Source organism: Amblyraja radiata, chromosome 4, assembly GCF_010909765.2.
Source record: "Amblyraja radiata isolate CabotCenter1 chromosome 4, sAmbRad1.1.pri, whole genome shotgun sequence".
Taxonomy (NCBI): domain Eukaryota; kingdom Metazoa; phylum Chordata; class Chondrichthyes; order Rajiformes; family Rajidae; genus Amblyraja; species Amblyraja radiata.
In genome coordinates, this window is record NC_045959.1 from 8,648,992 (window position 1) to 8,665,918 (window position 16,927).

General features: G+C 43.3%; 1 protein-coding gene and 1 long non-coding RNA gene across 2 annotated transcripts in view; both read left to right on the plus strand.

Moving 5' to 3' along the window:
- Window positions 1–3,708: 3,708 nt before the first annotated feature.
- Window positions 3,709–4,908, plus strand: LOC116971690. Its single transcript, XR_004411557.1, has 3 exons — window positions 3,709–3,764; window positions 3,966–4,128; window positions 4,867–4,908. It is a non-coding gene; the product is annotated as an uncharacterized LOC116971690 (long non-coding RNA).
- Window positions 4,909–9,727: 4,819 nt separating this feature from the next.
- LOC116971769 (CD226 antigen-like) overlaps window positions 9,728–16,927 on the plus strand; it is a 67,029-nt gene continuing 59,829 nt past the window's right edge. The window contains exon 1 of the mRNA XM_033018874.1: window positions 9,728–9,874. Within this exon, the coding sequence (XP_032874765.1) occupies window positions 9,814–9,874 (61 nt within the window). The 5' untranslated portion in view covers window positions 9,728–9,813. The remainder of the gene's footprint in view (window positions 9,875–16,927) is intronic.

Below are 16,927 nucleotides of genomic sequence, written 5' to 3' on the forward strand. Positions count from 1 at the left end.
CAAAGCCTCCTCTTCCCTGCTGGACTTGCCCCACGATGTCTTTGTATCTCAGGGCTGATGAAGCTTGCTGTAATGCATCAGATGGCGTCCACTTCCGGCCAGTTACTAGGGGCGGCGCAACAGCACTGATGGTCTTGTCTCTAGAGTCCCTCAGTGTCATCTGAAGTCTTACTTTAGAACACTTGTATTCCTCTGTTAGACTAGTGAGAGGTAGTTCCAGGACCCCTTTGCCATATAGGCCGATGTTAGTTAGACATCGTGGGACCCCGAGCCATTTCTTCGCGTATGAAGTTATGGTTCGCTCCATCTTCTCCACAGTTGTTATTGGGGCTTCATAAATGGTCAGTGGCCACATTGTCCGAGGAAGGAGTCCAAACTGTAGGCACCAGAGCTTCAGTTTCCCAGGCAGTAGGGTCTGATTGATGTTCTCCAGGCCATTGACAATTTCTTGCCTTAGTTGTTCCACCTGCTCTTTATCCTTGAGACTTGCATTGTACCATCTGCCCAGGCTTTTAACTGGCTGTTCAGACACTGTTGGTATAGGGTCGTCACCGATACAGAACCTTGTGTCTCTAAGCACCCCCTTGACTATGGAGATGCTTCGAGATTTACATGGTTTGATCTTCATTCGGGCCCACTTGATGTTCTCCTGCAGCTTTCCAAGTAGCCGCTTGGTGCATGCTGCAGTAGTGGTTAGTGTGGTCATGTCGTCCATGTATGCCCTGATGGGTGGCAGACGGAGCCCAGCCCTGGTTCGTTCACCGCCCACCACCCATTTTGAGGCCCTGATGATGACTTCCATGGCCATTGTAAAGGCCAAGGGTGAGACTGTGCAGCCTGCCATGATGCCTACTTCCAAGCGCTGCCATGTTGTACTGAAGTCAGCTGTTGTGAAGCACAGCTGCAGGTCTTGGAAATAGCTCTTGACCAGTGTGGTGATGAGCTCTGGTACATGGAAAAAGGCAAAAGATTCCCAAAGGAGTTCATGGGGAACTGAACCAAATGCATTGGCCAGATCGAGGAAGATCACATGTAGGAAGATAACACACTCCTTAGTCTCCTGCATAAAACTTTATAGATTTTGGAATGATATTTTTGAAATATTTACAAAATTATTCAAGACAAGAATGGAACCTAATACTGAAATGATTATATTTGGCGTAATGGAAGATGGGAATAAATTGAACACATCTCAAAATCTATTCCTTAACTATGGTTTAATAATAGCAAAAAAATTAATTCTTAAATTTTGGAAGGGTACATCAATACCAACGCTTAAAATGTGGATTGCAAGTATGTTGGACACCGCTCATCTTGAAGAAATGCGATTCCTCCTAATGGATAAATCAGACCAATTCATAACGAGTTGGTCTCCATTCGTCGTTTTTTTGGAATCATATGGTGCAACACAATTGTAAAAAATAACTGTTTCAGGACTGGACGAGGGTTGGTCAAGACTATAAATAATGATCTCCTCTTTTTTTTCTTTTCTTCTCTCTATTCTCTCTCTCAACTTTTTTCATTTACTCGTTTTCTTTTTTCACACACTATATATTTCACATCTTTCTATCCTTTACTATCTAACTTCTTTTTCTTATTCTAATCTTTTTTCAGTGTAACAAAAAAAAAAAAGAAGTTGTACATAAAATGTATTATGAAAATATATATTAGGCACTTTGGTGCCATATGACTGTACTTACTTCTAATAAAATAAAATATTAAAAAAAAAAAAAAAAAAATGTTGGGATAGTCCCTGCCTCAGCTACCTCCTCTGGCAGCTGGTTCCATACATTTCCCTTTATGTTCCTCGACTTTTCAACATTTTCACTTTTAGTTTTAAACTGGAATTCGTCCCTCGCTCTTCCCTACCCCTGTTCAAGATTGTATGGTTTTCCTATCTTAATTCTAACGGAACCTCTTCTAGCATCCCTATCCTGTTGCCAAGTGCCATGTCTCACCAGCTTTTCAACAAGGCAGACTGCCTCCTATTTTAATCCAGTTGAAATAAAACAGAAATGCTGTAAGTGCTCATTTTGTCAGGCAGCATCTGTGAAGAGAGGAGCAGTTAATGATTCCTCAATGGGTGTTTTTTTTATCAGGAGTTCTATATCTATAGAACAGTGCAGCACAGAAACAAGCTATTCAGCCTACAATTTGTGTACTGAACCTGATGCCATGTTAATCTCCTCTGCCTGCAAATTAAACTCCTCTGCTGCAGTTCTGCTGAAAAAGCTGGGATGCAAGCAGAAGCCTCCACGTGGCGCATCCCGTGGCAACGCTGACGACATAAACTGTACCACAGTGACTGACTGAAGTAGCCAATTCTGCAACCACCGACCGTCAACCGTCACTGACCGACCGGAACGACGTGATATGGAAGATGGCCGGACACGAGGAAGAAGAAGCTGAAAAACTATCTGCAGACACTGCCTGGATTGCTGAGTATTTCAGCATTTTCAGTTTTAGATTTCCAGCATCTACTTGGTTTTTGCCCACTTTAAATTACTTCTCTTCATTCCCCCTTTATTGTATTGTATTGTATTGTATTGTATTCAAATTTATTGTCATTTTCTCAATTAGAGACAACAAAATGAATTTTCCTTACAGGCAGTATCATAAAAATAAATAATTAATAAATAATAAAACATATTGAAAATAAAATTGAATTAAAAAAAGAAAAGCACAAACACAGAAAGTCCACGACACAACATAACACAATGGCACCAAGGTGAGGAAGGCACCATAGTCCAGCCAGCCTCTCCTCCGATCTTCCCAGATGTTCATCCGTGGTCTGGGCCTTCCGAGCACCTGCAGTCGCCGCACCGGGCGGCCCGATGTTCAGGCCCTCACGCCGGGCTGGTGGAACGCCGACGCCGATCCCCGACGGTGAACATCCTCCTCCTCAGCGGCCCGGACCTCCTGATCAGCCGCCTCCCGCAGCCGGAGTCCGCAGCTCCCGAGTCCGCAGCTCCCGAGTCCGCAGGCCGAGCCGGGCGGAGTCGCAGGACCCCGCGTTGTTGATCAGCGCCGCCCGCGTTGGGAGCTCCGCAAACCGCAGCTCCATGATGTCGGTGCAGCAGGCCCAGCACTCCGGGCTCCAGACGGCGATCCCCGGTAAGGCATCGCCAGCCCCGCGATGTTACAGCGCTGTCCCGCCGCTGCTGGAGCTCTGGTCGATCCCGGCAGGAAAGGCCGTGCCAATCCAGTAGGTAGGCCGCTGGGGGGGTGAGGACGCGACTCGAATAATAGTCGCGTCCTCTCCAGGAAGCGACCGAAGGACGGTATCCCCCTTACCGTGCCCTCTTCCCCCACATAAAGACATTTTAAAAAACCCCATAAAAAATACACTTTAACATAACTAAAAAAACAAAAAAACAAAAAGATACCGGGCTGAAGGTGGAGGCTGCTGGCACCAGCGCCACCGGAAGTCCGTTCTTGCTCTCTTTCCCCCACCGTTGATAAAGCTGTAGTTCCTTCTCTTGACTCCCTTTCCAATGCACTGCTAGTGATTTATTTCTTACGTAGCTGTTGCTTCCAAAGATTATAGAGGATAGAGGAGCAAGATAAACCACTCCTCGAAAAACGCGTAGTATGACGTGTGTGATTGTCGACGCCATTTTTTGAGGCATTTTATTGGGCTTCCCCTACACTGTCATGGCGTCCTTATCTAAATCTTCACATCACTGCTCTGCTATCAATTGTTCTAATCGTAAATCTAAACGACCCGACCTGTCAATCTTTAGGTTCCCCAATAAAAAAGAAAGGTGAGAAAATATTATTATTATTTTCAGTCGATATTCTGTCGTGAAAATGTTATTTTCTGTTCTCCCATCAACGGCCATTGGGAAACTAGGTATGTCGGTACATTAGAAAGATATAAGACTTATTTTTAATAGATCTTTACTTACATCAATAATAAAGACAATTTTAACACTTCTGTACGTTTTTGGTTTTGTTCTTGTAAGGGATTGGTCTCCAAAAAATGGCCCGCGGGACACATTAGGCCCAGTGACCAGGAGATTTTTCGACCTCAGATTCGAGTCCGAGAATGCGGCGGCTGTTATCCGTTATATCCCTCGAATTGTCGATAAATCGCAAGTAATGATCACAAGCCCGCCGTGAAGAAGGGTGCAATCAAAGATTATACAACTCTGCTCTATCATCTTTGGGTGCAATGGTGGGCCGGGGGGTTCGGCGGCGGCGGCCGCAATCAAAGATACGAGAGGAGCTCTGCTCTATAATCTTTGGTCGGAATGGGACGGCTGCACGTTATAATGTGATATCGTTCCACTCTCTCCCCCTTCTCCCTGTCCCCCTTCTCCCTCTCCCCCCTTCTCCCTCTCCCCCCTTCTCCCCATCTCCCTCTCCCCCCTTCTCCCTCTCTTCTCTCGATCTCTCTCTCTCCTCTCTTTTGATCTCTCTCTCCCCTCTCTTCTCTCGATCTCTCGCTCCCCTCTCTTCTCTCAATCTCTCGCTCCCCTCTCTTCTCTCGATCTCTCGCTCCCCTCTCGATCTCTCTCTCTCTCTCCCTCTCTTCTCTCGATCTCCCTCCCTTCCCTCTCTCCCTCCCTTCCCTCTCTCCCTCCCTTACCTCTTCGTGAGAGTTGGCAGCTCTGCTATGCCTTGGGTCCAAAAGAGGATAGAAAGAAAATACTTAATGGTCTTTGTAAGAAGATTTTAGTAAGCTCTTCTACATTTAAGGTAAATTGACATATTAGAGGCAAAAAGCATCTTCAACATACAGGTCTCTCCACACAACTGAAAACAATTGCATTTAAGTGACATATCATCCATTGTTCAGGCATGTAGTTATGATCATCTTTTTTCTTATTAGTTAATCCTAAATGATATCTCCTGTAATTTCAGATGTCAACAGTGGGTCCAGAATACTCGTCGACAAGATCTCCTGCACCGAACTGCAGAGTATTTGTCAAATAACTGCTGTCTTATGTACATTGTGTGAAATTGTGATTTGTTAACTGCACAAAACCAATCAAATAAGATCAAATAGAACAAGTTGTCCTACAACTTTAGGCTCTGCACGCCATATGCAAGATGAAGAATGAGAAGTGTCAGAACGGAGTCTGAAGAAGGCTTCCGACCTGCAACGTCACCTATTCCTTTTCTCCAGAGATGCTGCCTGACCCACTGAGTTACTCCAGCATTTTGTGTCTATCTCTGTTTAGATTGGACTCGTGGGTGGAGATTGCGGCTGGTCTGGTGATCTAGAACGAGGGCCAAAGTCTCAGAATATGGGTCATGATATTTAGTAATGAGACAAGGAGCAGTTTCTTCACTCAAGGGCTGGGAATCTTGGAATTCTTTATCGCGTGAGATGGTGGAAGTCGAGTCCTTAAAAGGAGAGATTTTTTTTTTCAAATACGAAAAGGATGAAGGATAATGGAGAGAATGTGGGAATAAGGTGTTGCAGGATCAACAATAATCTTACTGATGGTGGTGTGAACTTAGATGGCTTATCCTTGCTTCTATTTCTTAGAGATACAGCGCGGGAACAGGCCCTTTGTCCCACCGCGTCCGCTTTGACCAGCGATCCCCGCACACTAACACCATCCTACACACACTAGGGACAATTTACACTTATACCAAGCCTACAAACCTGTATGTCTTTGGAGTGTGGGAGGAAACCGAAGATCTCGGAGAACACCCATTCAGTCACGGGGAGAATGTACGAACTCTGTACAGACAGCACCCACTGTAAGGCAGCAACTTTACCGCTGCACCACCATGCCGCCCTTAATCCACTAGGGCACTAGGTTACAATAAACTTCCTACATATTCCAGGAATGCATCTCATTAAAATGGGAGAGGTTTAAATGCATTGTAAAATCTGCTGTCAGTTTCCTAGATCGGTATTGCTCTAATGGCCTCTTTGTATCATTTTCTTTGATTTAAACCATCCATTGTTCTGCATTTAGATTTTATTTTTTCCCCTGTGGATCACAAGGCACTGTTTGTTTCAGGGGTGACTCTAATCTCCAGCGTAATTTGACAAGACAGCCAAGAGGGCAAACACAGGCAGTTCAGAGCTGCTGCCTGTATCGCATGAGAGAACAAGAATGAGACCAACTTGTTTTAGCAGATCATCAACCCCTGACTGATGTTATCAATGCCGATGGTGACTCAAGGAGACTCAACCAGGTGGTGGTTTACAAAGGTCCATGCCCATTGTTCCTCATGGCATACCACCAGCCTCAACAGATCACCTAGTCATAGAGTCTCACAGCGTAGAAGCAGGCCCTTCAGCTCAACTTGCCCACGCTGGCCAACATGTCCCATCTACACTAGTCCCACATGCCTGCATTTGGCCCATACCCCTCTAAACCTGTCCTAACCATCAAATAACCTAACAGAACTGTCATATGAGGAAAGATTTAAAAGACTAGGCTTGTATTCACTGGAGTTTAGAAGGATGAGGGGATATCTTATCATATTGTTTACAGTGTACTATGTTTACAGATTATGTTGTGCTGCTGAAAGTAAGAATTTAATTGTTCTATCTGGGACAAGCTAGATGCAGGAAATTGTTCTACATGACAATAAAACACTCTTGTTAGATGCAAGGGGATCTTATAGAAACATATAAATGAATAAAAGGACTGAACAAGCTAGATACAGGAAAAATGTTCCCAATGTTGGGCGAGTCCAGAACCAGGGGCCACAGTCTTAGAACAAAGGGGAGGCCATTTAAGACTGAGGTGAGAAAAAACGTTTTCACCCAGAGAGTTGTGAATTTGTGGAATTCCCTGCCACAGAGGGCAGTGGAGGCCAAATCACTGGGTGGATTTAAGAGAGAGTTAGATAGATCTCTAGGGGCTAGTGGAATCAAGGGATATGGGGAGAAGGCAGGCACGGGTTATTGATTGGGGCTGATCAGCCATGATCACAATGTATGGCGGTGCTGGCTCGAAGGGCCAAATGGCCTCCTCCTGCACCTATTTTCTATGTTTCTAGAACACTCATCCAGCAATCCTCGAGCCCACCAGCTCATCCCGTAGTCAATTCATCAGCTTTTCCATAAGAACTTCCATCAGTTCTTCCAAAAGAATGACAAACAGACAATCTCGATTACCCTCAGCCCATCAAGCAGCCCCTTAATTCACCCAGAAGTCTGAACTATTGAATGCTCACTGCATCTCTTTCCATGTCGGCAAGTTAATATCCAGCTGCATGAACCATGTGAAAAGGGAATAAATAGATGCATGTGGTGCAGTGATTTGTGCAGCACTATAGGCCTGGAGACCAAGAGGAGTTCACCATTGAACGGAGTTTGAACGGGGGGCTTGAGGCCCCCGACCGAGGAAGAACAAAAGGAAGGGACTTGAACTTTATTTCGCCTTCCATCACAGTGAGGAATGTGTAGGAGTCACTGTGGTGAATGTCCGTATTAAAATGTGTTTTTGAGTGCTGTTGCTTTTAATTGTATGACTGACCTGGCCAATGAAATTCCTCGTATGTTGCAAAACATACTTGGCAAATAAAATCTGAAAATGATTCTGAAAAGCCTTTCCCTTCCATACTCTTTCCTCTCTTTGATCTTTTTGCAGTTGACTGCCTTTCTGTACTTGTTGCAAGAGATTGTCGCGGCATCCAGCATCCTTGGAGAATGTAGAATTAAAGGCAGAGGCAATGCCAGTTTTAAAGATGGTTATTTGCCTCAAGATTGGATTATTGTATCTCCAGAACCTCCCCAGAGGCTCTGGGAGACACAAGGTTCAAGAGGGAACACAAAAAGCCTAATTAGGAAGAATATTAAGAGTAAGATTTTCAATTAAAATACTGTAATTGATGGAACCTTGCCTTTAATTTGGTTCTTGGATGAAACCCTGATGGTTCTCACATTGTCTCTTTAAATTTACTCTCCTTTTCACACTTGCATTAAAACACACAGCCACCGCCATTCACAGTGATACTGCCCGGCAGTCTCATAATTACAGTCAACACAGCCACACAAAATGATGTAAATAAAAATTGTTTTCCTTTAAGAAGTTCAATTTAGAATTATTTGAAATTGTGGGGGTTGGTACAAAATACTGCTGACCCACAAATGTGTTGCTATGAGACATTCACATTAAAAAATCCATGACTCAAAAAAAGCAAGAAGGTGCCCATGTTATTTGACCAACTTATCAGATGAATTTAAATATGTAGGTATGTATGCATTAGTTTTGCTCCTAATTCCCTTTTCCAAATCATTAATATATATGGTAAACAATTGCGGCCCCAACACCAAGCCTTGCGGCAAAAAAAATCCAGAAGATTAGTCAAACATGATTTCCCTTTCATAAATCCATGTTGACTTGGACTAATTCTTTTACTGCTATCCAAATGCCCCATTATTACATCTTTAATAATTGACTCCAGCATCTTTCACACCACCAAAGTCGGGCTAACTGGTCTGTAATTTCCCGTTTTCTCTCACGCTCCTTTCTTGAAAAGTGGGATAGCATTAGCTATCCTCCAATCCACAGGAACTGATCGTAAATCTATTGATCGTTGGAAAATGATCATATGTATAAATATATATGTATGTGTATATATGCATGTATGTGTATATATGCATGTATATGTATATGTGTGTATATATGTATGTATATATATGTTTATATATGTGTGTATGTATGCATATAAATGTATCCATATGTATCTGTGCATTTGTATGTGTGCATATGTATGTGTATACGTGTGTATGTATGTATGTGTATATATGTATGTGTGTATATATGTATGTGTATATATATGTATGTGTGTATATATGTATGTGTATATATATGTATGTGTATAAATATATATATATGCATATATTTATTATTACTATATAATTATATATATAATTGCCTTTATGGTTTATGCACATCATCTTACAAGACAAATGTATTAATAGTGATTATTTAAATCAAAGTTGCTTCTGATCCATGAGAATAAACTTTATTATCTCTAACTTGCCTCTCACACACAGACACACATTCATATAAATATATAAAATATATATACGTTAAATTTAATTTTGTGCAGTGTGTGTTAAAGCAATACAAGGGAAACTGCACAATATAATGCAAGGGAAACTGCACAATACAATGCAAGGGAAACTGCACAATACAATGCAAGGGAAACTGCACAATACAATGCAAGGGACACTGCACAATACAATGCAAGGGACACTGCACAATACAATGCAAGGGCCCGCTACAAGATACTCCAGGATCACAGCGGGTGGTTACATACCGGGTCGCATTTTGCATTAAGAAATGGCGGCCGTGACGTTCCGTCACGCACTACACGTCAGTCCATTGGGATTTCGGAGGAGTGGTCCATCTTGCTCTGGTTGCACCTGTCATCCTCCCACACCCCACACACCCCACACTCACCACACACACCCCACCCACCCCACACCCCACACACCCCACACACCCCCACCCACCCCACACCCCACCCCCACACCCGGACCATCCACTTCCCCTGTTCTTGCCACAGAACTTTGCACCACATTTACTCAGAAAAGGGCTTAATTAATGCAGACAACTACATCTGCAAAAGTACTCAGGATGGGTGAAGTTGCTCAATTAAACAACCACCAGTCATGTCTCGGGGCTGCCAACCAGTAAGACTGTGGTGTTGGACAAAGAGTGGGGTCTCAGTGTATTCTTTAACCAATCCGATTGAAGAAGGCTGCAAACAAGTACGTCATGGTGACATGAGGAGATCGGAAGCTCTGTGAGCATTGAAGTAAACTCTCCATTATACGTGTTGCTGTCCATTGGGAACGAGCATTTGTTTCTTTTCACATGTCCATCCATGGCACAGTTAGGATGTTACCTCCTTCTCCTCTCCGTCGGGCTGTTTCAGCTGCAGAAATGTAAGTGCAAACTAACTTCACTACCATGGTGAGGTTTTTGTCAGTCTCATTCAGTGTCCGTTGTATGAGCTTCAGGCTAAGCTCTGCATGTGAATAAGTTGTACTGAATGTTTGTCTTGTGAACAGCTAGTGGATTGTGTTGGTGATTTTATTTTTCACAGAATAAAAGCAGTCATCGCAAAATAAACGCTAAACACTTCTCCCACTTACATTTTGAGTAAAAAAATTAATCTGGCAACTTTGCATTGTTCCAAAATTGATTATATGTATATTCTTAACATAGTTGGCCCATATCGCTCCAAACATTCCTATCCATCTACCCATCCAAATGTTTTTTTTAATGTTGTTATTGTACCTGCCTCAACTACCTCCTCTAGCAGCTCATTCCATATTCCCACCACCCACTGTGTGAGAAAGTTGACCCTCGGGTTCCTATTGAATCTTTTCCCTCTTACCTTAAACCTACTGTAAGTCATTTAATTCTCGTTTCCCTACCCTAAACAAAAGACTCTGTGCATTTGCCCTGTCTATTCTCATCATGATTTTATACACCTCTCTGAGATCATCCTTCAGCCTCCTGCTCTCTAAGGAATAAAATCCTAGCCTGCCCAAGCTTTTCCGATAATTCAAGTCTTGGCAACATTCTTTGTAAATCTTCTTTGCACTCTTTCCAACTTAACAACGTCCTTCCAACAGCAGGGTGACAACATTGAATGCAATACTCCAAGTGCGGCTTCACCAACGTCTTGTGCATCTCTAACATAACATCCCAACTTTTGTACTCAATTCCTTGAGTGATGAAGGCCAATGTGCCAAAAACCTTTGTTCACGGCCCTATATACCTGTAACAACACTTTCAAAAAACTATGTACTTGTATTCCTATATCCCTCTGCTCTACAACACTCTCTAGGGCACAACGTTCATTAGTATACTCCTCCTTGGGTTTGACTTCCTAAAGTACGCACCACACACTTATCTGAATTAAACTCCATTAGCCACTCCTTGGCTCACTTGCTCAGATGATCAAGATATCATAGCAATATTTATGTAATTCTCCCATGAGTTAACAAGGCTGACTATCCTTAATCAACGCTGGGCTCTCCATGTATATTTTATCCCTCTGAATCCTCACCAGTAACTACAGATTACTGGTCTACAGTTCCCAGGTTTTTCTTTGCAGCTCTTGTTGAGTAGATGTACAACATTAGCTACCCTCCTGTCTTCCAGCAGGATTCCTACAATTTATTCTCCAGCTTCCCACAGTGTCCTTGGATATATTTGATCAGGCCCATGAGATTTAATAACCTTCAAAGATAGACACAAAATGCCAGAGTAACTCAGCGGGACAGGCTGCATCTTTGGATAGAAGGAATGGGTGAGATTTTGTGACGAGACCCTCCTGAGACTGAGTCTACCTTCATATGTCTTAGGACATCCAATATCTCATGGACTGTAACACGCACTGTCCTCTAGACATCTCCATTAATAGTCCCAAGTTCCCTAATCTTCATCTGTTTCTCCACCGTAAAATTGGTAAAAACAGAGGAGAAATATTAATTGAGTACCAAGCTCATCTTCTGCAGCTCCACACATAAATTACCACTTTGGTTTCTGAGGGGCCCTATTCTCTCCATTGTACCATTTTCTCCCTAAAATACATACAATCTCTTTGGATTGTGATTAGATCTCATGCCTCCTTTTTTCCCTTCCTTACTTTCTTTGTAAGCATGCTTCTCAATCTCCGATACTCCACCAGGGATACACTGGATCACAGTTGTCTTTGCCTGACCCATTGTTCCTTTTTCTTGACCAGAGCCTCAAATTCTTTCATCATCCAGTGTTCCTTACACCCACATGCCTTATCCTTCACTCAAGATAAATAAATAGATAGAAACATAGAAAATAGGTGCAGGAGTAGGCCATTCGGCCCTTCGAGCCTGCACCGCCATTCAATATGATCATGGCTGATCATCCAACTCAGTATCCTGTACCTGCCTTCTCTCCATACCCCCTGATCCCTTTAGCCACAAGGGCCACATTTAACTCCCTCTTAAATATAGCCAATGAACTGGCCTCAACTGCCTTCTGTGGCAGAGAATTCCAGAGATTTTACTCTCTGTGTAAAAAATGTTTTTCTCATCTCAGTCCTAAAATATTTCCCCTTTATCCTTAAACTGTGACCCCTTGTTCTGGACTTCCCCAACATCGGGAACAATCTTCCTGCATCTAGCCTGTCCAACCCCTTAAGAATTTTGTAAGTTTCTATAAGATCCCCCCTCAACCTTCTAAATTCTAGCGAATACAAGCCGAGTCTATCCAGTCTTTCTTCATATGAAAGTCCTGACATCCCAGGAATCAGTCTGGCAAACCTTCTCTGTACTCCCTCTATGGCAAGAATGTCCTTCCTCAGATTAGGAGACCAAAACTGTACGCAATACTCCAGGTGTGGTCTCACCAAGACCCTGTACAACTGTAGTAGAACGTCCCTGCTCCTATACTCAAATCATTTTGCTATGAATGCTAACATACCATTCGCTTTCTTTATTGCCTGCTGCACCTGCATGCCTATTTTCAATGACTGGTGTACCATGACACCCAGGTCTTGTTGCATCTTCCCTTTTCCTAATCAGCCACCATTCAGGTAAAAGTCTACTTTCCTGTTTTTGCCACCAAAGTGGATAACCTCACATTTATCCACATTATATTGCATTTGCCATGCATTTGCCCACTCACCCAGCCTATCCAAGTCATCTTGCAGCCTCCAAGCATCCTCCGCACAGCTAGCACTGCCCCCCAGCTTCATGTCGTCCGCAAACTTGGAGATGTTGCATTCAATTCCCTCATCCAAATCATTAATATATATTGTAAATAACTGGGGTCCCAGTACTGAGCCTTGCGGTACCCCACTATCCCTGCCTGCCATTTATATATTTAAATAAATAATGATGTGAACATATAACAATCATATTAAAAAATATATAATCTGAAATAAACATTACCAACTTAAAGAAAATTGTTTTGTGTAATTACGTTTAATTTTGCTTCTCCAGGGACACATTAATTAACCTGGTTTGTAAATGATCCAATAATATTTGATTCGCTTATCAAATATGGATTTATTAAATTAAAAATGTGATCTTATATGTATTTTACAAAATATCCAAATATCTAGCAGAAAATTTAAAATGAATAATTACACAATAATTTCATGGTCTTATTACGATATAGTCGGTTCTGTGAAGGGGGCGTAGTTGTTATTGATCTTAGCTCTCCTCATCAGGTTTGTAGATTAATTGGTTTGGTAGAATTGTAAATTGTCCCTAGTGTGTGTTGGATAGTGTAACACTTTACGGAATCAAGGGATATGAGGAATGAGCAGGAACAGGGTACTGATTTTGGATGAACAGCCATGATCATATAGAATGGCTCGATATGGGCTCGAAGTTGGCTCGAAGGGCCGAATCGCCTACTCTTGCACCTATCCTCTATGTTTCTATGTTTCAACATTTTTGTATTGATGGCAAGAAATCTCTAATCAATATTTTAATTGCCCTCGTTAAGCTCAGAGGAAGTCACATATAGTGAAATTCTAGAGATCAGCTCAAATTATTGACATTATCCAATTCTTAATCTGACATTATCCTTCCTGTTGTATTTAAATCAGGTATTTGTGTCTTAATACAAATCATGTAGGATGATAATCAGCAGTTTGAAGTCATTGGAAAAAGTTCTACTGAAGTCATCCATGTTCGACAAATTCCGTTTGACAACCCCACTCCTATTACTCACACTGATTTGTCTCTTCCCCACAGGGGAAACAATGTGCGCATTACATCTAAGTTACTGGCTTTCCACATGAATTATTTTTGGTTAAAACACATCGCCAGTACTGTTAAGGCACTGAATTAGATTTCTATGTAGTGCTTAAACCTCTGATTATTCAATATTATAAATGGTGTCAGGTTTTGCACAAGGCAGTTGATTTGTAGCATTGTGCAAGCAACAACCAATGTCCATAAAGTTCCAACAGAAGGCTCCAGCAGTTTTTAATCACAATGGGATCCCTGTGGTATGAGATTATTTCTTGCTGATGGATTATACCCCTTGCTAATGTGCTCAGGAATGGAATGATTGAGTTGTGTGGCAATTAACTTTCTGCTCAACAAAGTACATTTGAAATCACTTCACATTGAACATAAAACATAGACCAGCATGACCCAGGAACAGGGCCTTCAGCCCACATCTGTGTTGAATATGCTGCCAAGATAAACTAACCACATTGGTCCAAACAGCTTTAATATAATGGCAGGTAGACAAAAGTGCTGGAGAAACTCAGCAGGTGCAGCAGCATCTCTGGAGCGAAGGAAATAGGCAACGTTTCAGGCCGAAACCCTTCTTCAGACTGATGGAGGGGGGTGGGGGAGAAGAAAGGAAACAGGAGGAGGGGGGGGGGGGGGGAGAAGAAAGGAAAAAAGAGGAGGAGGAGCCCGAGGGCTGAGGGAGAGCTGGGAAGGGGAGGAGACAGCAAGGGCTAACGGAATTGGGAGAATTAAATATTTATACCACAAGGGTGCTGTAGATGGTTTACGCCTACCCATATCAGTATAACTGTGAGATCCTCCCTTTGTCCCTCCCTGTTGGTTCCAGCACGCCTGAAGACTAGATGCAGTCAGTGCTGGGACGTGTGTACCATGTGCTATAATAAAGGACTCAGTAAAGGTTACAGTGTGTTAGACTTCAACTTTTTATAGGTGCCATTAATATAAAGGCAGCCTGAAGTAGATGTAATGCCTTGCTATTGTTTAAAATTCTTCTTAAGACAATTCTGCATTGGTTAGAATTAGAATTACCTTTATTGTCATTCAGACCTTACGGTCTGAACGAAATTTCGTGCCTGCAGTCATACATACAATAATACAATAATAAACAACAATAAACACAAATTAACATCCACCACAGTGAGTCCTCCAAGCACCTCCTCACTGTGGTGGAGGCAAAAATCTTAGGGCTGCAGTCTCTTCCCTCCTCTTCTCCCTCTGCGCTGAGGCGATACCCCACCGGGCGATGGTACAAACAGTCCCGCGGCTCACCAAGCTCCGCAAACGGGCCGGCTCAAACACCGCAGCCCGGGGTGGTCGAAGCTGCCGCCCTCCAGTCCAGCGGACGCAGCCGCTGGCCCGCGGCTAAACCCCGGACTCAGGTCACCGCCGCCAGAACGCCGTCCCAGCCACCGGAGCACCGTTCCAGCCCCTAGCCGGATCGCCCTCACGTGAGTGCCGTTCCTCCCTCGAGCTGGGCCGCTCCGAAGGGCGCGCCATTCCACCCTCGGGCTGGGCCGCCCCGACGGGAGCGTCACAGGCCCTCACGGGAGCGCCGTTCCAGCCCCGAGCCGGACCGCCCTCACGGGAGCGAGCCCAGGGCAAGTCCTGACTAGCTCTGCCTCCGGAGTCTCGAGGTCGCCAGCTCCGCCATTAGGCCTCAGTGCAGACGGAGGCAGAGAAGGGGGATACGACTAAAAAGTCGCATTCCCCCGAAGAGAGAGACAGCAAGCCCCGTTTCAACCCCCCCCACATAAACACAACCTAAAAACCAAAAACGTAACTAGACAAAACGAAAAAAAAACAACACAAAAAAGTAAAAACAAACGGACTGCAGGCGAGCCGCTGCTGCTAGGGCAGCGCCGCCAATTTCATCTTAGCGGTTGAAGATAATTTGTTTCCATTCCAGTTCTGAAGTGGCTGATGAGGTCATTGTGAGACTTGCAGTCTCTGTCTGCAGTGGAACAGTAGATAGGCAGACTGGATAGTGTGTGATGTAGTGTATTCCTTCCACCTCTTACACTGGGCAGGTCAGTGATCCTGATGAAGAGAGATTCAAATTTTTATTGTCACCATGTATGTGTTGCTTCTCCATTTCGAGTTCTCAACTATACCCGTGAATCAGTGGAGGTCACATTTTTTCCAAGGAAGCTTTGATAACAATCTTGAATCATTTCCCCTGTTAATCTAGTTATCTCTTGACAGAGTGCATGGCAGTGACTGTTCACCAGTTTAAAGTCAGGCATGAGAGTAATGTGACCTGCCTTTGGAACCAACTGAATGTAATTAAACCCCCAAGGCTGAGTTGTTGGCCTTGGAGAAGATGCCAATGATTATTTACTTATCTTATAACCATATATAACCATATAACAATTACAGCATGGAACAGGCCACCTCGGCCCTACAAGTCCGTGCCGAACACTTATTCTCCCCTAGTCCCATCTACCTGCACTTAGACCATAACCCTCCATTCTTTTCCCGTCCATATACCTATCCAATTTATTTTTAAATGATAAAACCGAACCTGCCTCCACCACTTCCACTGGAAGCTGATTCCACACAGCTACCACTCTGAGTAAAGAAGTTCCCCCTCATATTACCCTCAAATCATGTCCTCTTGTTTGAATCTTCCCTACTCTCAATGAAAAAAGCTTATCCATGTCAACTCTGTCTATCCCTCTCATAATTTTAAAGACCTCTATCAAGTCCCCCCTTAACCTTCTGCGCTCCAAAGAATAAAGCCCTATCTTATTCAACCTTTCTCTGTAACTTAGGTGCTGAAACCCAGGCAACATTCCAGTAAATCTCCTCTGTACTCTCTCTATTTTGTTGACATCTTTCCTATAATATGGCGACCAAAATTGTACACCATTTTCCAGAATTGGCCTCACCAATGCCTTGTACAATTTTAACATTACATCCCAACTTCTATACTCAATACTCTGATTTATAAAGGCCGGCACACCAAATGCTTTCTTTACCACCCTATCTACATGAGATTCCACCTTTCGCATCTCCTCAACGCTAGCCTTTCTCCAATCAAAAATCTCAACCCTTCGTCCAGTTCTGACCTTCTCCATAATTATATTGAAGCTAATGGTATTGTGATCACTGGACCCGAATCTTGCCAGTGGTCCTTGAGTATTTTTCAGCAACAGCGTTGGCAGTACAACCCAATTGCTTTAAGTTGCATGTAGAATGTAGTCCAACGTTGATCAGTGATCATTACTGATT